The 21,528-nt window shown below is 40.4% G+C and overlaps 1 protein-coding gene across 8 annotated transcripts in view; it reads right to left on the bottom strand.

The window, feature by feature from the left end:
• Positions 1-21,528, bottom strand: part of PHLDB2 (pleckstrin homology like domain family B member 2) — a 74,761-nt gene that overhangs the window by 27,923 nt on the left and 25,310 nt on the right. For 6 of the 8 annotated variants that reach the window (XM_051779982.1, XM_051779981.1, XM_051779988.1 and 3 more), the window contains 4 exons: positions 16,559-16,942; positions 14,072-14,215; positions 13,068-13,205; positions 2,642-2,770 (listed from right to left, as the gene is read on the bottom strand). In XM_051779982.1, the coding sequence (XP_051635942.1) occupies positions 2,642-2,770; positions 13,068-13,205; positions 14,072-14,215; positions 16,559-16,942 (795 nt within the window). The remainder of the gene's footprint in view (positions 1-2,641; positions 2,771-13,067; positions 13,206-14,071; positions 14,216-16,558; positions 16,943-21,528) is intronic. The other 2 variants (XM_051779983.1, XM_051779985.1) reach the window with 1 other exon arrangement.

Here is a 21,528-nt window from a genome sequence, read left to right as displayed (position 1 = left end):
TTCCAATGTAGCAGGGAAAGACATAGGATGCAGAAACTGAAGAATCCAAGTTACTATATGAAATACCAGCATCGTCCCATTACTCTCCAAAGATGTGCCCTTCACTTGTAGGAGACAGTGATCAAAAGCGAAGGTGTGGGCTAAAAGTTACAGGAAAGGAGTTACCTACAATACAGAAATGTTTTGTTCACATTGGTCAGACATTTTCAGCATCTAAAACAAACAGAAGGCCTTTGCTTGGGCCATGAAAGTCAATAAATTCAGCCTATTGCATACCACATTAATTGCTAAGGCAGAAGAACAGACTTCAGGGAAGGCAACCGATAGCCAAAGACAACTGGGAGCATTGAAAATACCCTTCCTGCCCAAGAAGGGAGAGTGTATATGCATTTTGGACACAGGAAAGCCAAGAGTTTGCCAGCTGCACACCCCAGTCCAAACTCCAGACCCACCCTGCAGCCAGCTGCTACAGTGAAATTGGCTGCCAGGCACTCCCCCAGGCACAAATTATTAAGCTACTGAAGCCCCTGAAGGGAATTCATCTTCACACCTTCTTTGTTGGCAGTAAAGTAGCGCAACATAAGCTGCTGCAGACTCAGGTATTTCATAGAATAGTTTGGGTTGAAAGGGACCTTAAAGATCATCTGGTTCCAACCTGCCTGCCATGGGCAGGGACACCTTCCACTAGACCAAGGTGCTCAAAGTCCCATCCAACCTGGCCTTGAAGAGGGCCAGGGATGAGGATGAGGAGTCCACAGCTTCTCTGGGCCACCTGTTCCAGTGCCTCGTCACCCTCTGGGTAAAGAATTTCTTCCCAATATCTAATATAAACCTTCCATCTTTCAGTTAAAAGCCATTACCCCTTGTCCTATCACTAAAAGATCCCTCTCCAGCTCTCTCATAGCCCAGCTGCTCCAAGGGAGGCTGCTATAAGGTCTCCCTGGAGCCTGCTCTTCTCCAGGCTCAACAATCCCAGATCTCAGCCTGTCTTCATAGGAGACATGCTCCAGACCTCTGGTCATCTTTGTGGCCTTCTCTGGACTCACTCCAACAGGTCCAGGTCTTTCTTTTGAAGGGAGCCCCAGAGCTGAACTTATTTTGGAGGAAGAAGATTTTCTATTTTGGGTACAATACTTAGAGTCATTTCATTCCCTCATTAGAGAGCTACTGTGCACTAACTCAGTGATAACTTCTACTGCACTGACCAGTACTAACTTCCACTGCAGCTGGCCTGGAATAATATCTAATAGGACTAACTGGACACTTAACTACACCACCACATTTCAAGTTTTGTCCCACTTTCAAATCCAAAATCGTTATTAAAACAAGTTGGAAGAAACAAACAAACAAACAAACAAACAAAATTTAACCAAACATATTTCTAGAAGCCACTTGATAGTCAATAGTGAAAAAAAGATTTACTACCCTCCCATAGCAAAAATACGGCAGCTTCTCACGAATTAATACCTTTAAGTATGTGACTGCAGATGAAAGGCTTGCTTTCCTTTTAATATGTATGAGACATTACATAACACTGCCTTTTTTTTTTTTTTTAAGGTAACACAAAAATCTTTAAGCGTCTCAAAACCAGCAAACTTCTTCTGTACTAACTGAGAATTTAACATTGTTATTGCCAAAGCTGGACTTTTTCACTTTTTGTTCTCTGAAACAAACAAACAAAAACCAAAAACAAACAAAAAACCAAACCAAACCAAACAAACCACAACAAAACAAAAAAACCAAACAAAAAAACCCCAACAAAATGAATTCTCGAAATAAAACAACATACAAAGAGTATTTCCTATAAAGCCTTTTTTTAAAAATCAGTGCTATTACAGCCCTTTTTCCTGATAAAAACAATCAAGACAGAAAAAAGATTTGACTCTCATATGGCCTCTTGAGCTTGCCATACTGATGCTTTGAAAATTATTTCCTCCCCTGCTAAAGCTAACTATATGTGCTGTATAACTCACTTCACATTAATGAATACTAAGAAGGTACTAATGGTACCTTCATAAACAGTATTGCAGCTTTTTTTTGATTACAAATTATACAAACTAAAATCAAGTTGCAATTAGACAGTATGAAAAGTTTATTTATACCAATGTGTAACTGTTGAAAATGAAAATGTAGGACAAAACAAAGCTATTTTACTAAGTGGCAAAATCTTCAAAATTAATTTTTCAAATACAGTTCAGGCTAACAGCTAAGTTATATACTGAAAAAAAGAAGTTACCCATGGCTTCACTGAGACAGACATTTACTGGCTGATTCCAGTCTTTGCTCACACAGGTAAAGAATGACGCTCCACCATTCATCTAAAAATCACAACAGCTTCCACATCACTCAGAAGGCCTAAGGGGCTAATTACAGGCAAGTAGCCCAAAACTTTAAAAACATTCAACACAAAATGATTTCTAATCCACCCATTTGCACTCTACTTGTCTGCCATCACGAACATCATCTACTACAACCATTCCACAAAACAACCCACCCTCGTGACTATTAAAAATTCTAAGTTGCAAATATGTTCAGACACTGGATACTTGAAAGAGAATATGTTACACTTAACTAAAAAAAAAAGAAAAAAAATTAAAAATCAACAAAATAAAAAAGTGCACTCTTGAAACTTGCTACTAACCCTCTTCAGCTGCTGCTGTAACTGTTCCCTCATGGACTCAGGGCAATTATCAAGCTGCGTCTTCTGCTCGGAGTAAAGCTCCTGAAGCCTCTCTAGTTTTTCCCTCTCAGCATCAAGTTTTAATTTTTCCTGAAGCATGAACCAGAAAATAAACACAATTACCTTCAAACCCAAGCAGTTGTTAGTGATTATGACAGTGCGTGGTAAAACCTTAATGAACAGTTGAAGCATGTTGGTCAAAGACAGAAACCTCTTGTTAGTTGAAATGCAATGGTGGGATGCAAAATGATCAAAACAAAACAGAAATCATTTTAGTGGGGTGATTAATGCTCTCCGTTGTCACTGTGTTTTGTACCCGTGCCTGGATGATGCTTTTAAAGCCCACTGCCTGTCTCACCTAATGAAAAAAAAAATAAGGAAACAGTTGCCATGTTAGCGAGGTAACTGGTAAAGCCAAGAGAGAAAGAGTAGCTTTTAGAAAGCAAAATGGATGAAAAATGACTGTAGTCTGGCAGTGAGGGATAAATGGATCTTCCCAGGAGAATGAATTACATGCCTGTGTGGCTCTGTACAGACAAGTACATTTAGCAAGCAGTGAAAAACCAGAACAAGACAGAGCTTTATAAAGAAATAACTCTGGGCCACGAAGTCCTGTTGCAGCAGAAACACCAAAGTGATCCAGCAAATTTGCTTCAGGAGACAGGAACTATAACTTGTTCATGGGGATCAAAGGTGACAGCTTCACCTCCCTGGTCTCCACCAACTAGGTTAGCTTTCCTCTCGGCCCACTCAAGCAGCAGTACTCAGCACACTACTTCTCACCCTCCAAAGCCTTTGGCCTTTTAATCTTTGTAATACTACATGATCTACTGTGCAACGCTGCTCTGAAGACTGGCTGCAGATCACTTAAAGCTACCCTGCAGACTATTATTTATCTGGGGACCAAAGTTTGGGAAACAATAAATCAGAGCACAGAGAATTCTTTTAGCACCTTTCACTTGCATCTACGCTGGCCAACACAGCAGATGCATTTTCTTCAAATGAGCAATTAGTAACTGGAAAAAACAATATGCCTGATATGCCAGGCATAAATAATCAACTAAGTCCCTGAAGCCTGGCTCTCTGATACCTTGTAGGATAACACTGGTATAGTTCTCTTTTCCTATTTGTTGTTCTGTAGTAATGCATCTCCTCTCAGATGGTCTCTAACTCTCCCTAACACTCAAAAATTGACAGTATCAGCCCCAAAATTTTAGCATCTTCTGGCTACTCCAAGAACAGTTCAATTCTGTCAGAGCATCTACTCATTTCTCCTCTTTCCAGTCCCAACTAGTATTTAAAATCAAATGTGTGGTGTAACAGGTGCTATATGATTAGACACTCTGCATCACTCTTATGGCACATGCCATAGAGAAGGAGTGTCTTTTACTATACAGTGCGTGCCATTTCAAACTGTGGGAAGGCATTTCCCCAAACCTACTCTCTGCTGTGCCTGACAAGGTTCTCAAACCCTTATGCATGGCAGAGGCATAGTAATATGTATGAGCTGCCTGCTGTCTTTATGATTTTATCTCTAAATCTGAGTGGGAACAGGGGCTGGGATTTAATTTTCCCAGTATTTAAAAACAACAGCAGGAAACATTTTATTCAAGACCAATGTCAACCAGATTCCCAGTGCCCTTATGCTCACTTACACATGCAGCTTCTCAGTTCATACAAGCAGATGAACAAAATGCTGAGCACAAATATATTTTTTTCAGCTTATGAAAATGAGCAACTGAGCACAAATATTCTATTACCTGGAGTTCCTGTACTAGCTGCTGTCTTACAACAGTGGCAGCAGGGATCAGAAATACAAAGGATGTAGCACGTGCAAACTGTACAGTGAGGGAGAATCATGCAGCTCCTGAGAGATCAGCTCTAGACCTCTATCCCCAAGAAGCCCCACTTGCTGAATCACCCTTACTTCCAACATGGAAGGAAATCTGTGGATAAACTGGTAGTTTCTCTCCTCACAAACCTTGTTGACCATTTAACATGCAACCTATGGTCTGCCACATTATTTCACACTTTCTTTTTCTACCCACCTTACCATCCAAAGCAGAAAGGACTTCTCTGACCTTAGCTGCAGTATCGTGCCTCTGAAGCCATTAGTAGCTCTCTAAATGTCTATGCTCTGCAACAAGTGTGCTCATTGATTAACAAGCAAGTCAAATCTCGAGCGTGAGGAGACATCATCAGCAAGTATAAAACTCCCTGAGAATCTTGCCAGAGATACTGTTACATCCCTCAAGAAATTAGAAATGTATTCCTTTGAGATTGAAAGCGATACTCATCTGGTCTATTTATAGCATAGGAAGTGCTAGCGTCTCACCAAACTGGCTCCCTTCAAAATGTGCAGTCTTAACAGGAAATATCACTTTCAGCAACGAGATGCATTATATGTTTTGCAGCTGTGGAGTTAAGTTTGCTGACGTCTCAGGCTGTGCATTGGTAATCTGATAAATAAATCAATAATTGTAATTTTTTCATACAGTCTTTTCCACAAATGAATCCAGGCAAATTCTTCTAGAAGGGAAAGGATTCATAAGTTTGCAAGCCAAGTACAAGATGCAGCTGAGGCAGGCCTGTGGCTGACTCCATGAGCTGTTTGCCCAAGAGCAGCCAGCAGCAGAGCTGTGAACAGAATCCATGTGCTCCTGCTGCTCATCCTCATTTAACCGCATGAGCTTGTACTTGTTAAGTATTTCTCTGCAGACAATCGCTTCCCAGCCCCAGCACTGATGCCAGAAGCACATTAACTACAGTCTATTTGAGTCCTATTTCCAGGGAAAAAGGTAGAACATCTGGCCTTAGCCTACTGCCCAACTTGCCCTATGGTCTGCCTCTAGATGCACGTTAAATGGACTTGGGGTCAGCCGGGATACAGAGCAGGGCTGATTTGGGGTTTGATGATACCGGGGCACAGCTTGGATCACTTTTGGAGGATTTCTGAAAATTGTGAAGGACAGCAGTAGAAAGAATTGACATGTCACACTGTCCCCCAAGAGCACAGACATGGGATGTCAGCAAGAGCACATGTGGTATGAACACAGACCATTACTGATTAACATGGGTCACAAAAGGAAATCAGTCTTTAGATCTGGCAGAAATTATTTTAGGGCAAAGAAAGAGGAAAAAAAAAAAGAATATATACCCAACACATCTCAGAGATGATGAGGACACAGAGGAGATAAAAGGATGGTTTTAAAGACAAACGTAGCCCCTAGATGAATGGGAACAACAGAAAGAAAGCAAAAGAAATTGCTTCAGTGTTGTCTCTGGTGGTTAAAGATGCTCTATGCCTGATCAATGCTGCTACTTTTAAAGCCCTAGTGGATCTCCACACCCCTTCTGCAGAGAACTTCTGCTTTTCAGTTTGTCATTCATCACAATCTGCTACTGCAGGCAGGCTGGCTAAAACTGTAGAGCAACATGTGGCTGCATGCACATGTGCCCTCTGAACCAACCTTCTTGCATAAACTGGTAGGAACTCTGCAAAAATGGGAGTAAATTTGATGAAATACAGAAAGCTTCTCAAGAACCCAGATAAAAACTGTGGGAAAAAAAAACAAACCCAAACCCAAACCCCAAAAATAAGAACCCCTATCATTTTTACCATGTCAGTGTGAAATGGATTGTATGGCTAAGTGAATTTGGTTCACTGTACAACCTTCCAAATCACTCCACAAAAAAACTTCCATGAACAAAAAAACTTCCAAAAATCAAGATGTGTCATTTTCATACAGAAATGGCAAATATACCTACAAGACAAATGGAAGAAAAAAAACCCAGACCTGAATGTATTCCCATCTAATAGGCTCTTAACTTTCAAAGCTGCAGTCCGAAGTACTCCACAGTCTTTCTCAGTCCAACCCACCTATAAATCATCTTTTAAGATAACATTTGTAATCTACACTAACCTTCAGATATGCATGCTCTGCCTCTCATTACAGAATCAGTCTCACAACTCTCACGGGTTTCTGAGAAATAAGGAGAAGCACATGCAGTTCTTTGAAAAGCTTCTCCACCTCATCTTCATGCTTTCACTTCTAGCCAAGCCTTTTTCTTTACACTGCAAAAGAACATCCTCCCCTTCTCCAAAATAACCTACTGCAAAAGCTAAAAGTGGAAGAGAAAGAGGAGACTACAGAAATTATTCCTTTCTACTTGGAAATGGTGTGGTGCTGCTGGGTTTGTCTATTCAGTAGTAATGGAGAATAAGCAGAAAAGCAAGAAAATTTGGCTTGAACACTGATGAAATTAGCTTAACCCTTCCCATGAATTTGTAAGAAAATAGTCTACTCTCTAACAAAAAAGCAGATACAAAGATAACAACACCAACAAAAAAAATCATCTGCTCTTCAGTGGTTATCAATTGAAGAAAGAGGGCAAGTGGTATATTTGGGGAAAGTGTTAAATGTGAGGTCTACCAACTTGTCCAGCACTCTGGCAAATTAAAAGCATTTACAATACTGTGGCTGATACAAATCAGACCACATACAATTGTTTTTAAAAAAATACTGTTGGAATAAAAGAGAGCCTCCTTTTCAAACTGCATGTGCTCATCTTCTATATTTTCAGACTACTCTTTCAGGTCTCTTTCAGGACAGAAGCATAAAACTTGTAACAATTTAACTGTTTGTCATTAAATCCCTCTGGGTTTCATGACAGAAGCCATTAAGAGGAAAGAGTATGTCAGGTGTATTAAGAGGAGCATAATAAGTCAGAAGAAGGTATTTCACAATAGTTCTTTTTTCTGTATGAATGGTAACTAATTTATTATATAACTGATTATATTCAGTGATGGTATCTATACAAGAGATCTCAATATTTTTGTTTCAGGTGCATGCATAAAGCTACTGTTAAAAAGCATTTTAAACCAGAGTAAGTAATCTCTCTGTTTTAAGTAAAAGAAAAAAAAAATCACAGTAAGTGCACACATTAACTTGCTACTAAGACAACTCAAGTTTTTTGCAGTTTCTAAGCCCATTCTCTGACCATTGTAATGTCTTGTCCTAATGAACAGGTGGGGAGGCAAAAGAAAATCCCTGACTCATGAGTGTAGAAGAGAAAATAATCATCCAACCAGCAGAAAAAAAATTTCAAGTTAGAAAATTCAAATTCTGTATAGTCTTTAACATCTAGATGATGATAGGAGGATTCCCATTAGCAGTATAACCCATTCTGCTATTTCTCTCATGACCGTTTTAAAAGAAAGCTTGCGAATTCAGATTTTTCTCCTTTGGTCTTTGTAATCATATTTTTCTTTATCAGTGTTCTCTCTACAGGACATCCTTATGTGGTTATATCCAGTGGATGCAAGTATGCCTCAAACCCCTTAATCTTCTGTATTGTGTCTTAAGGAGGTAGCTAATGTTATGGATATGACAACTCATCCATATGAAACACTTGCTTATATATTGCTGAACTGGAATCTGACCAGGATATAGGAGACATAAATTTGTCAGATTCATCAGGATAACAGCAGCAGGAATTTTGCATTCAGAAGAGAAAGGACTGAGGATAGACCACCAGTATATTTAACATGTTCTTTCCTTGACTCTATTCTTCAAAGTCTTTGCAGTACTAATTCGGCAAAGAGGCTGACTTTTAAGTGTTTTGGCATGTCTGGGATATTCTGTTCATGACTGAAAAACATTTCCACAAAAGCATGTGGACAAAATTAAATGTATTCCAAAAAAAGATGAGTTATCTGCTGCCAGCTGCTCCTGATTTCTGCTGTTGAAGACAGACAGGAAACCCTGGTTGATAAAAGAGTTCCAAAGGCACCATGACGTAAGGCAAAGCTCCTCCAGAAGAACAGGAATAATGTCCCTCTCTCTAAAAAAGTCTCAACTTTTGCATAAATAATTGTTTTGAAACTCTATGCCAAAACTCCCATTTAGCTATGATTGCCTCCCACAGCACTTCTGCTGAATTCATTATTAATTTCCAGGTACTCCAGTATATTCATGCTCATTGATCTTTTCTTTCTTTCCCTGGCTACACTGTTACTTTTAACCTCATGCTTTAACTTGGAGACCTCAGGCATGGGGGATCATTAAGCATCCTTCTCCACATCTGCTGGACTGCATTTTTTAAAATGGCACAGATTAAGGAAGCACTGTATGAAAAGAAAATACGTTGCAGAACTGGATAACACTCAAGCAGGCAAATGCAATTTTCTTCAGCTCCCTTACAGACAAATGTCAATCCTGAACTAAGTCTCACGAGCGAAGATTCACTGGGAGGAAGTTGTAAATGTAAATTCCACCATGGGCCTGAGGTGCTGTTCCACTGCAAACAATACCATCATTATTGTACACCAACAGTACAGCAACATGATTGCCTGCTGTGTAACTACAGGGAGCTGGGCCTGGATGGCAGGGAAAAGGGAGCTTGGTTCACCTGCTTGCTTATTTCTGGGTCTGTCCAGCTCAGCTCTCTCCAGAACAGGCTGTGCTCTAGGTATTTTTCTCAATATCTGTAGCACAGCTCTTTCCCTCAGAACTTCAAGTTGTATCTGTCAAACTGTGTTAGTAGTGACTTATCAGGGCTGCCCCTGCGTAAGTGGAGTTTGTTATTAATTCTTAAATGTTGATATTCCCATATGTCCCTACTAGGCACTGGAACAAGCTCCCCAGGGAAGTGGTAACAGCACCAAGCCTGATAGAGTTCACAAAGTGTTTGGACAATGCTTTCAGGCACATGGTGTGACTCTTGGGGATGGTCCTGTGCGGGGCTAAGAGTTGGACTAGATCCTTGTGGGTCCCTTCCAACTCAGCATATTCTGTGATTCTGTGATGTAGCTGGTCACCTTCTTCTGTGGATAAACCCAAATATGTAGTGCAAGGTAGTTAAAAAAAGAAAAAATAAAAAAAAAAAAGAATGAAAGATTGTAAGCTTTGCTCAAGAAGCACAGCCATGGAGGCAAAGTGGTACCTTCCTCCATTACCCTGGCATGATTTCCAGTGTAGCTGAAAGCACAGGCCATACCAAGCAGCTCTGGAAGCAACTACCCCAGTCATGACAACTGAGTCCTGACAGCACTTACACCTGACAAAGAGGCACCACAACCAGAACTACACCAAGTCCTGCAAGAGTGCTAAAAGGTTTTACCATCCTTTCAAAATGGCAACCACTCATAGCTCTTATTTCTAAAACCCAAGTAAATCAACACTAATTTCTTCGCTCCTTACATTTTGAGTGGTGGCATGGTCACAAAGGCAAGGGAAACAGTCCCAGCTCACCCAGGGTGTGTGCTACATCATCTTTCCCACCAATTCACTCATTCTTCCTCACCATTAGTCCTGCCACGTGTTCAGTAGGGTTGAGCACAGGACTCGAATGAGATCAGGATGCAGTTTAATATATAACATACAAACCTGCTCACAAAATACGTTCCTCATGTACAAGCAAGGTGCTGGGACACATTGAACCAGAGCAAAGAGCACACCAACACAGCCCGAAACCGAACTCACAACTCTCCTGCCATCTGCCTTCAAATATGTTTTCCAGTCAATTCTTTTACCTCACAAGGACTAGAAACTGTGGCTTTAAAATTGTGCAAAAGTTGGCAAAACTTTGTGTCCTCACCTAAATGAATTGTGCATGAGGCATTAAAAAAAATCCAATAATCAGGTAGAAGGTAGTACAAGAGCTTCCACCTGAAGTCCATTTTAGGTACATAACATGGCCCAATAATTAGGCTGTAGTTTGTGACCCACCTTTTCAAGAATTTCACAAGGGTTTCAAACAGGTGCATGGGTAAGGATGAGACACAGCCAGGCAGGGGTTTCCTGTCAAACAGGTGCCAAGATCAGTGGCAAATTCCATGAGATGCTCAAGTCTCTTCAGGGACAAGTGCCATCATGTACAAGACTAATGCCTCACCATCATTTCACAAGTCAAATGAACTCTCCCTCTCACCTCCAGACAACCAACACCATGTGGTGTATTAGGGTATCACTCCCTTACCCTGACAAAAACGTAACCACTGTTTGAAATATGGGACACCAAAAGCTTCTTGCCTTGAAGCCCCACCAAAACCAAGACCCCAGGTATCACTAGGGGTGAAATATTCAGGCAACTAATAGAAATTGTGACCACCCTGTGGACACTGGGACACTCGTTCTTGCAAAAAACAACACAAAAAGTACCATCAGCAGAGTGGCAACTCTTGGCCAAAACTTGAGCCTTAATGCTGTTGAGGAAGTCCTAAGTTTTGATTTATTTCAGTAAAAAGGACCACTTACTGCCTCCAGCTGAGCCCCTTTTGGGGAGTGGAGGGCTGATCTTGTGCTACTACAGAGCCAAGATGTTGCCTGTCTTGCATCAGATCTGCAGGGCTGCAACCTTAACACAGACACACAAATCAAGCTTTTAAAAAATGCTACTGTTTCAAGCCAGCCCAAACTTCTATTTGTTGACATGATCAGTGCCATCTGCTTTGCTGGCTGACACTACTTTTTCCAAAACCCTTCAGCTGTCACTTTATATTTTGCCTGTTCACAGAGGCTCATGTCCGATTTCTATTTTAAACTTTCACTTTTATGCAATGCTTTATTCCTACAAAGAATATTTCAGTATTAACTGAGCCATGGCTTTAGGACACACTCACAGCTGGGGTTTTTTATTTTGTTTGTTTAAAACAAAAAGAAACACAAAAGACAAGACAACTAATATTTTGTAACTGATCTGACTAGTGCCATGCTTCATACTGAAAAAAATGTTCTGAGTGAACTTGCCTTTTAAATAACAACATGCTTTTTCTAGGCTGCTTTCCATGTTTCAGTTCAGTTGAAAATCTAAACTAGACTCGGCACTTTTATTTTCTGACTGCTACATACTAATGTTCCATCATATGACTGGCAAGGAAATTTAAATGACCTACAGATTTTACAGTAATTTCCATTAGCTTAATTCAACTTTGAGGCTACTAGAGAAGCAATATAAAAGGCAAAAGATCTCTTGAATTTCTGGACATGTTATTTTTTACCACTTACCAACCAAAACTTCTAGCAGCATCCTTCTGGAGGGTATCTGCTCGCATGATCTTATCTGCCCACTTTAAACTCATCTTTATACTAAAAAGTAAGAATGAAACATGTCCCATAGGCAACTTAAAACATGACCACAGGTAACACTGAAAGCTGAAGGATCTGTGTGGAGTACACACGAACAAAAAAAAGTGCAGGCAGGGAAGTTCAAACAAACTGGATTGTCTCCCCACAGAGCAGAGAAGTGGGAGCAACATTTTCCTTCTCAACCACAGGCTTGATGAGCACAGCCACAAAATAGCAGTCAGGCTCATGACAGGGCAAGCAGAAATCAAAGACAAAAAGCTCAGAATAAAACAATGCAAGTTGTAAGGTGAGAATTAAGTGGGAACTGCGAAAGTGTTAAAAATGTGCAGCTTGTCTAAGAAAAAGTAAATAATGCAGAAGACTTCCAGATATTTCTGGAAGGCTTAAAAGAGAAGAGAGACTAGCTAGAGCACTTCCACAAGTGACAGGTCTAAGTTATGAGGCAGAGGATGAAATTTAAAAAGGAAATAACACTGGTTGAAATTCCTGGAAAAACTTCCTGACCTTGAAGTATTATTGGCCCTGGCACATCCCCTGTGGAGAAGGGAACTGCATGCCTGGAGAGGCCAGTGAAGAGCCTGGTGGAGGGAACTGGCAGCCCAGGCTTGAGGGGGACAACTTCATCTTGCAGGCCCTTTCCATTTCTGCACTTAAAATCCTATTATAGTGCTATCCTATTTTGGAACATGTTTTGCTATATAGTGGAGAGCAATTAAGTATCTGACTGTATAGGAAAACCAATTAATTCCTGGGACTTAATCACAGAGAGAATAATTCTACAGGACTAAAACTGTCAGTCAGCAAACAAAATAAAAAAAATGATTGCTTTAAAATTACATAATTGACAGATGTCTTATACATCATTCTATACAATAATAGAAAAAACCTGCAGCCTTCTTTCATTCTGTTGCTTTGCTGAGAAAGGGTTCTTTTTCTTTTTTTTTTGTTCTCCAAATTATATAACCTACAATGGAACAGCTCAACTAGTATTGTTCTTTTAAACAACAGATAACCCAAGTACAAGCCCTATATATATTTTTTTTTATTAATAAAAATTTCTTTACGGTAGATCAGGTCTTTTTACTTAAGCATACTATATTTTGCTTGTCAAGCATACCTTGGAACACATTACTGTTAAAGGGAAATGATGGTGAAGCAACTATTTTTTTCTTCCATATTTATCAAGTAAATTTACCTATAGACAATACTTCATAAAATAACTTCCATCAAAGTTAATCATATAAATATATTTTGAAGATCAAGGGGAACAGAGCACACAGCTAAGATAACTGAATTACCTTTGTCTTTTCACCAATAACATTTCTCTCCAGTTCAGCTATTTTTCTGTTTAGATGATCCAAAATTTCCTTCTCTTTCAGCAGCTCTGTTGTTTCAGATTTCTGTTCCCCATCCAAAAGGGCACATTCCATATCCAACTAGGAACACAAAACATCTTTCAGAAGCAGTCCAGATTCAGAAGAAATCTTGATACACATTATTTTCTGGGGGAAGGGTAGTGAGTTGGTGGTTATTCACAAGAGAAGTATTTTAAAAAGAGGGGAGGGGGGAAAAATGTTTTACTGCCACAGAAGTTAAAAAGAGATCACAGATCTCAGAAGAAGTAAAACTGAAACACAAAATACTGCAAAATAAAGTCCAAACCAACTTTAGCTTGAAGATCCTTTTTTCCCCAAACTACTTATTTTCTCTCTCTTCTCTGTGCTCCCTTCTGTTATGATACTGTACTGTCTCTGTGCCCAGCTCAGTCAGGAAACCCTTCTGGAACAGCTGTTCCTTTCCTGTCGCTGATAACTGGAGCAAGCAAAACCCAAATGCCTGGCCAGCTTAGTTTGCAACTGAGAGATTCCAGAAGTCAAGGGGGTGTCAACACACCCTTGCCACTGTAAAGCCAAGGAGGCTTGAAAGGAAGTTGTCTCACTTCCTGTCTCTTTAAACAGTCATAGGAGATACCACCATAAAACTCCCAAGTGACACAAGGCATTTGGATCAGCTGAGTGGCCATTAAACAAGCAAGATTGTTCCAATTCCACCTAGGAGTGTAATGGTTACAGCTGGGAAACGCTAACCCGACCATCATATCCATCTCCCAGCTGGGGAAAAACAACCTTCATAACAGGAGACAGCCAGGTCTGTGATTCTGTGCCTAATCCTGGTGAAAATCACAGAATATGAAGGCTTCATACATCAGTGAGTTCCCCATGTACTTACTGGACCCATCAGACTCGTGCTATGTAGACATACGTAACAAGTAAGACATCTAAAACCAAAACACATTTCATACCTCCCTTGAGGATTCATCCATCTGGTCATTTAAATCTTTGATCTTCTGCTCAAGTTCTTCCAAGTTGTTTAGTATTACTATGCGCTCCTCCTCCAGCCGACCAAGCTCCTGCCTTCTTTGCTCATCACTGGTGCAGTCTGGTATCTGCAGTTGCACGCCACGAGAGGTTCATTAGAAAAAGAGTTAAACACTGTCTCTTCTTCCCCTCTTCATACATTTTTCATTTTAGGCAAGTACAGTACTGCTGGTTTTGAACCCATTACATATTTCCCATCTACTGTATTGCTGTTTCTATATTTAGAAGGTGTACAAGAGAAACAAACATGATACTTTACTTCCAGGCATTGGAATTAAATACTATACTTAACAGTAAATACTACTCATTCTAAAGGAATTACTAAAACTTAACCTTTGAAAATACTTTACATGCTGTGCTATATAGGTGGTAAAAATCCAATTTTTCCCTTATAAAAATAACGCAGATAGATGAAGATGCTTTTTATGTCAGCTGTTCATATAAGAGAGGCTAGGAGGTAGGATAGGACATTTTTGTAGCCAGCCATTAAGATGGGCAGGCTACATAAAATAAGGACAAAAGTTGGTTCTGTCCCCCCAGGTAGCGCTGAGGAAGCAGTACCCTTAATGTTCTTCTTTTCATTGCCATTTACTTACCAGTAACTGTGCCAAGAATTAAAAAACTTTATGAAGAAAATACCTGTGATCTTACAGTAGCAAATGCTAGATCAAGTAGATCATGCATTCTTCACATTTGCCTGATCCCAGGGGTTTTGTGATCCAATTACTCTGGTAAGGCTGCTCGCTCATTGTCCCCAGTCAGAATTAGAGGTGGGCTGTGTGCAGGGCTTCACAGTAACCACTGGACCACACAACCTTGCTCAAAAGAGGCTCAGCTCAGCTACTGAATGGCTATTCTGAGAGCAGCCGTTTTATCCTGAACAAATCTGAGCTCGATATTTTAAAACAATGTACTGTGTTTCATTAACACAGTTCTTGCTTGCTACTGCTTTTCTAAAGGGCTTAGCAGAACACTCTTTACAATGAATGAATGAATGAATGGTATTCCTTGATTTAGCAATAGTAATCCTAGCAGGAAAGCCTCTTTTTGTCCGGTCTCCTGTTCAGATAATGCTGACAAAACATCTTTGATTTCAACTTCCTAATAAGGATTTAAAATAGGATCTCTGACTTGCATGAAGAAAGCAGCAAATGGGAAAGAAATGCAAGACCACAGCAACTTGAAATGTCCTACTACCTTTTCAACATGGAAAGACCAAGTAAAGCCATAATAGCTTTCTATTCTATTTCTATACTGTGTTGAACGTTTCTGTTCAACACAATTTCACACCAGAAGACTCAGCAGACAGATTTCCAGAGAGATAACCTTTTAGAATAGAAAATGTTTTTCTACCACACCTCCTCCTTCTTCTACCTACACATACTTCTATTAAGTTGTAAGTTAAGCAGGGTTTAAATACAATTCACGTGTAAGCATGATGGAGATCATACAGTGTGTAAATAACATGAAAGAGAAGAGAAACAAAGTATTTTGAAGGTGTGAATTTGTTAAACAGAAACTTGTTTTTATAGCTTTGCTTGGTCTTATTATGCTCTTGATTCTAACTCTTGAATCCAGTTTTTAACATAATAATGTCTCTGGGACTTGCTGTGCTGCTGCTCTGGCACAGCAGAGCCTAGGAACTGACCCAAGGAAAGGAAAGGCTCTTATCCCAGCCCAGGGAAGGCTCCTGCTGCTCTAGCAAGCAAATGGTTAGGAATGCTGTTAGTTCATTTTTTAAAGGACAATTTCTCTTCAGTAATGAAAACAGCAGTGTGAAGTGTACAGGAAAGGAGGCGCAGCTTATTAAATGCAGGAGTTAGGTTAGAGGGGCAGGAGGCTGGCTGCTGCCATGTGCCCCTAGAGACAACAGCTGATCCAACAAATGGCTCAAGTCCAACCCTGGGAAAGGAGACAGGACAGTAAATTCAGCTCAGGCAACAACCTTCCATGTGACTGTTCTGGTCTGACAATGAGAAAACATGCTCCTCTTACAGAAGACAGGAGCCTCAGGTTGGAAGAAAACAGCAGAGCTTCCCTTCCCTCCTACAAGCCAGAATGATGCTATAAGCAGGGTTCCCAAAACCTTCCTTATTCCAGTAGCTATAATTGTTCAAGCAAATCCTTTTCTCCTGGAAAAACCTTAAACTCCTCCTGAACTGTACATCCATCTGAAAAAAAAAACAAACTTCCAGTACCACTAGCTTCCACAAAATACAAAATAATGATGTGCTGGCTGCTACATTTTGCTGGCTATATTTTCTACACTTGCTGGCTTATAAAACTGTATGAGTTCTGAGATTAACTCTCATACCTAAGCCAGCCTAATCATTGTCCCTGCCAGGACAGTCTAGAGGAGGATTTCAAACAGCAAAACCTGGTTTATACTCTCTACTTCTACAGAGTGTTACCTTTGGTGTGATGCTTAGGTAGGATGACTCAGTGGCATCCTTCAGGAAGCTGGGAGCAGGAAAAGGTGGAGGTTTCCCACTTTCACTGAAGTGCTCATCAGCTCTCAGCCCCCTGGAGGGAAGGTAAGCAGCAGTGCCACGGCTGTGGTTGCTGAGCTCGGAGAAGTCTGAATCGCTTGCAGAGGATTTCAAGTGGCTTCTGAACCTCGTTTCCAGGTTCATCTGGGAGTCTTCGAACACTGAATCCTCATCAGAAAGCTGAAGTTTTTCGAGTTCTTTGTTAATTTTTTGAACATCAGCAACTGTGGTAGCTGCAGCAGGACTGCTGTCAGATTTGGAGTATTCTGCACACAGGTTGAGGATTGTCTCGAGCCGCTGTCGTTCCTAGTTTAAAAAAAGATAGCAGCACTCAGTGTCACATGTGAGCTAAAGATGAAGTGAAAAATAAAATTTTGCTGTTTTTTTTTTGTTTTGTTCATGTTGAGTTTTTGTTTGTTTGTTTTGGGTTGGTTTTTTTTCCAGAGTGAAGGATTAAAGTCCATGTAAAGTCGATGTCTCACTTAGAGATAATAAATATAGATACATAAATAAATTACAGTGCAAGTGACAAATCAAAGTTAACATGGAAGAATAATTTAAAAAATATTAAAATGTTCTACATTGGAAAGATAAGTATTAGGACATATTTAAGTAGCTATTAATTTCTGTGAAATGTACTTTTTATTCAGGTTGTTGTCTCCACACCCCATTTGTACATACACATGTCAAGTGATCTCACTGCGTAAATCACTAAGGGTTCCACTTCACACTTACGCTATATTCCTACCAAGCTGCAAAATCTAGCACAGATTTTCCATGAACTCACTCATTCCTGACTTTTTTGGATTTTTTTTCCATTTTGTTAACTATGGTTCCCTTTTTTGAGAGAATTAGTCCACATTTTGAAACTCACAGTTTTAGGAGCATTAAGAGAGAAATCAGACATCACATCTATAATACAACAGCTGTTAAATGCACAGAATGAGGGAAATCTTTATGTAACAGTTTATTCAAATTCCCTATGGATTCATACCAACATTTCAAACATGAGACTCTGAATAGCTGTGCCAGTTTAACTTGATGTGCTTCAAGTTGCTATAAACATTTAATTCCTATAGGATTTCTAGATCTCTATGATACTGTTTATAAACTATCAGAAAGCTATATTTGTTTTATGTTACTGTATGCATAACTTTCTGTAACTTCTATTTCAGATGAAATTTTTTTACCCTTTCATTTTTAAGAGGTAATGATTTTATGGAATTTCATATTACCTTTGCTAACCAAAAAGTAAATAAAAAATTGCTTACCATAAGCCTATTGAAAATTTTGCTGGAAAAAAGACCACTGTGAGAGTTCCAAGCTTGGCATTAATACCTGCACTAATGATGTCATTTCTGATTTCCAGGAAATCCTTCTTACTTTTAGTAGTATTTAAAAAGAAATTCAAAAAACCCAACAGCCTCAGCCTCCTTTCCCAGGAACCACTACAGACACGTTTGCTTTCCAAGCTCTACCTGGCATTAGATTTGTAAACAGGATTTGCAAAGCAGCTACTTCTGACCAGCCCTAACACTTCCTATGCCCAACAGCAAGTGATTACAAAGGTCAAGCAAAGCAGTTGGGGCAATGCATTGCCTACCCTTTTCCCCACAGCAAGCCACTGGACTGCATGAAAATTTAACACTGGTTTACAAGCACTCAGCTCTTTATACAGCCACCAAGAGATTCCCCGGTTGTACACACCACACGTTCGCATCACCCCACATCACCCGCATTCAAGAGCTCTGTTTCTGAGCTGGAGAACCCATCTGAACCCACCCATTTCCAAGCACTACCCAAACAAGAGAGCGCTGCAAGAGAGAAATTTTGCCTTTGGGTAGCTTATTCCCAGGTTCCCACTGCAGGTTTCCTCTGAAGCCTCCTGAAGCACCAGCAGAGACGAACCGCTGAAATAAAGGAGCCTGGGGCAGCAATTGCAAGCTTCTATTTTCCACAAAATAGTCCAGCAGATTCTGCAGACATCCTTCAACCCCAAATGACTGACATAATTATAACTCTCAAAAGCCTTGTTCCCTCCAGGCGACTACTGCCAGACCCTAAGACTCTTCCCTTACCCCTCCAACACCGCTATCCTCCCTCTTACTAAGTCGTTTGGCCACGCAACCCAATTCCTAAAGCGCTGAGCAAGTGCTGGCTGGGACTGCCAGTAATTATGCAGCTCTCCCTGTTGTGACGGCATCGGGCCCCTCATAATGGTTATAGACAGGAAACATGGCATGAGGACATGAGGTCCCATCCTTCCCTGCAACAACAGGCTGTATCAGGTTACCCCGTGTTAAACCTCCATCCCGTTGGTAATAAATAATAGGAAATGGCAAATTTCAAAGCGGGGCCCCTGCTCATCCCAGCTGAAGTGCTCAGGTGAGGGGCTCTCACTGCAAACCTGCCCTTTGCTGAGCAGCCCGGGAAAAAAAAGGGATTTCTTTTTCCCCCAAGTCTCAGATGCTCAGAAAAAGCTTAAAAATTGTAGGAAAAACTCTGTCAGTCTTCAAAAAATTCCTGATGAGCTTTCAGACACATTACAGAAATACTGATATCTCTCACTTCTATTTTGACATGTGCTGAGAAGCTTACGGACAGGAAGCTCTGTGGTTATTTTATACGCTCTATTCTCATCATTTCATCTCAGTCAACTCATTCCAGCTCCAGCACACCTGCATTTAACTGTTTCCAAAATAAATTTCTCAGTGAAGTAGCAAGCTAGGAAAGTACCCCTGCAAAGAGAAGTGCAGAAGGAGTAGCCAATGGAAAATCCAGTCAACAATTTTACAAGAAATACAAAACAAGTTATTTGTGATGCTGAACACAGCAGGGGGGAAGAAAAAAGGTAAAAAAAAGGAAAAAAAAAGGTATGTCAAAAGAAGGAATGGGTTTAAATTTCCTCTGGTGGGAGGGAGGAGTGTTGAATCAAGCCTTATAAGCCTGCCAGTGTGTTTCCCCATAAAATGTTCTTTCTAACAGACTAAAACACCTCTGTGTATTTTCTGTGGTTCTCTTCGCCTGCCACAAAAAGAGGTAACAGGTCTTGTGTGCTTTCTGCCTGAGCAGTTTCACTACTCCTGGCTTTGAGAAAGCTACACATCACCTATGGTTGGCTGCAAATTTAGGTACTGAAGGAGAAGGGTGGGATAAGGAGATAATAACTCTCTTCTGCTATTGATTAACAATGACATTAAGAGACATCCCTGACACACAGTTAAAAGAAATTTCCAAAACAGCAGAGATAAATATCCCACTTTTTTAACAGTAACCAAGAGATGATTCCCAGATTTGTTCATCTGCTGCATTCACGTTTATGAATTTTACAAATGCGTAGAGGGGATCCTATATCTAGACATCAAGGCAAGACTTAGTTAATCAGCTGTGGCAAGCAAGAAGCTTTTTAGATAAGTGCCATTAGCAACTGAATAACTTCACATTTCATTAAAAATACATGTGCAGTCTATCCCTTGTGGTAAACACTAACATGAATTACAGCTAGTCCATGCAGCCAGGTTTCCTTTGCCTGAAGAAGTGACTGTTGCTCTATTCAGCTACCAAAGAACAGCACTTTTCTACTGTTGCTGATGCAGACAACCAACTACCTTCTCAGCAAAAGCTTGGAGCGGCAGCTAGTCAAAAAGGATGGTGGGGAAAGAGGTAGAGAGACTGGGGAAGAGAACTGCAGAAACTCCCCAGACTTTCTTTCTTACAAATACATTCAGTGGCCCAGAGACAAGAGGCAAGAGAAGCTTTCTCTTTTCTTCCTGCATTTCTCAGGAGCTTATTTCAAAGCTAAACTTTACCTGGTACTTATAACAGTTAGCCAACTGTTCTTCCCCTTCCCTCCAGTTTGCACCAGTTTCTCACTCCAGCCTCATTTATTTTCTCATTTTCAGTCCTTGTTTCGCTATAGTTACTGTTTTGGCTTTGAGGTTACCACCAACAGCACAGAATTCAGAAGAAGCGCCTGTATTTCGTGTCTGTCTCTCACAGGCAGCCTTTGACAGCAGAGGCACCTGCACAGCAAGCTTGTGGAAAGACCAGCCCAGATCACAGCAAAGGACTGAGTGTGCCTCGTCCTTACCTTCCCAGTACAGGCACAGCAGAAACAGACTGGTAAAAGCAGAAGAGATCGGTGGCACAGGGTAGAGACAGCCTCCTCAGAGGGAGGAGCTGAGCAGATGACTTCCTGCAGAATTAGCTCCTATATCTGCAGCCATGTATTTGGCTCCTGAGGGAATGCCATCAGCTTCCAAAATAACAGCGTTGTTCAGCACAGAACTTTTGTCCCCACAGTACCTATGCAGATGCTCCTTTTCAAATCACACTGAAGAGAAGAGCCTGAAGACTAGAGCTGCACTGCAGTATTTAGGTTCTGCAAATGAGAATGGGTCTCCTGAAGTTGATTTCTTCCTGGCCCATACTGTTAGCTTGCATAAAATATAGCTGCAAAAATTAAGCATATGTAATCCACGCTTTGGCTTATTAAAGATCCCCCAGAAATGTTTTACAACACAATTGAAACTGAATGTTCCTGAAAAGTTACGGAGTCATCAATATTAGTTATATTCTGCAGGGGGGGCATTATCCTATTATACAACACTTTTTCAATTACAAAACTAAACTGATGTTAAGTAGCTATTCTGTAACACTATAGAGACTGTCAAATACCAGTAGTGTGAAAAATTAACTTGAAGGTAGCCTTTGTCTACTAGGCTGGGCTTCCTGTAAGAGCTAATCACTTACAGTTTTACATACAGCTTGGGTACTTTATGCTTAAAGACACAGTACCGATATAAATTTATAAAACATGTATATGATGTTTTCCACAAGCTGCATGGGAGATTTACATAAGCTCTATTAAGCATGATTTTAAAGCAGTACCA

The sequence above is a fragment of the Manacus candei genome, unplaced genomic scaffold (assembly GCF_025592945.1).
Source record: "Manacus candei isolate 608988 ecotype Guabito, Panama unplaced genomic scaffold, ASM2559294v1 h1tg000014l, whole genome shotgun sequence".
NCBI classification, from domain to species: Eukaryota; Metazoa; Chordata; class Aves; order Passeriformes; family Pipridae; genus Manacus; species Manacus candei.
This window is presented reverse-complemented; position numbering and strand designations above follow the sequence as displayed.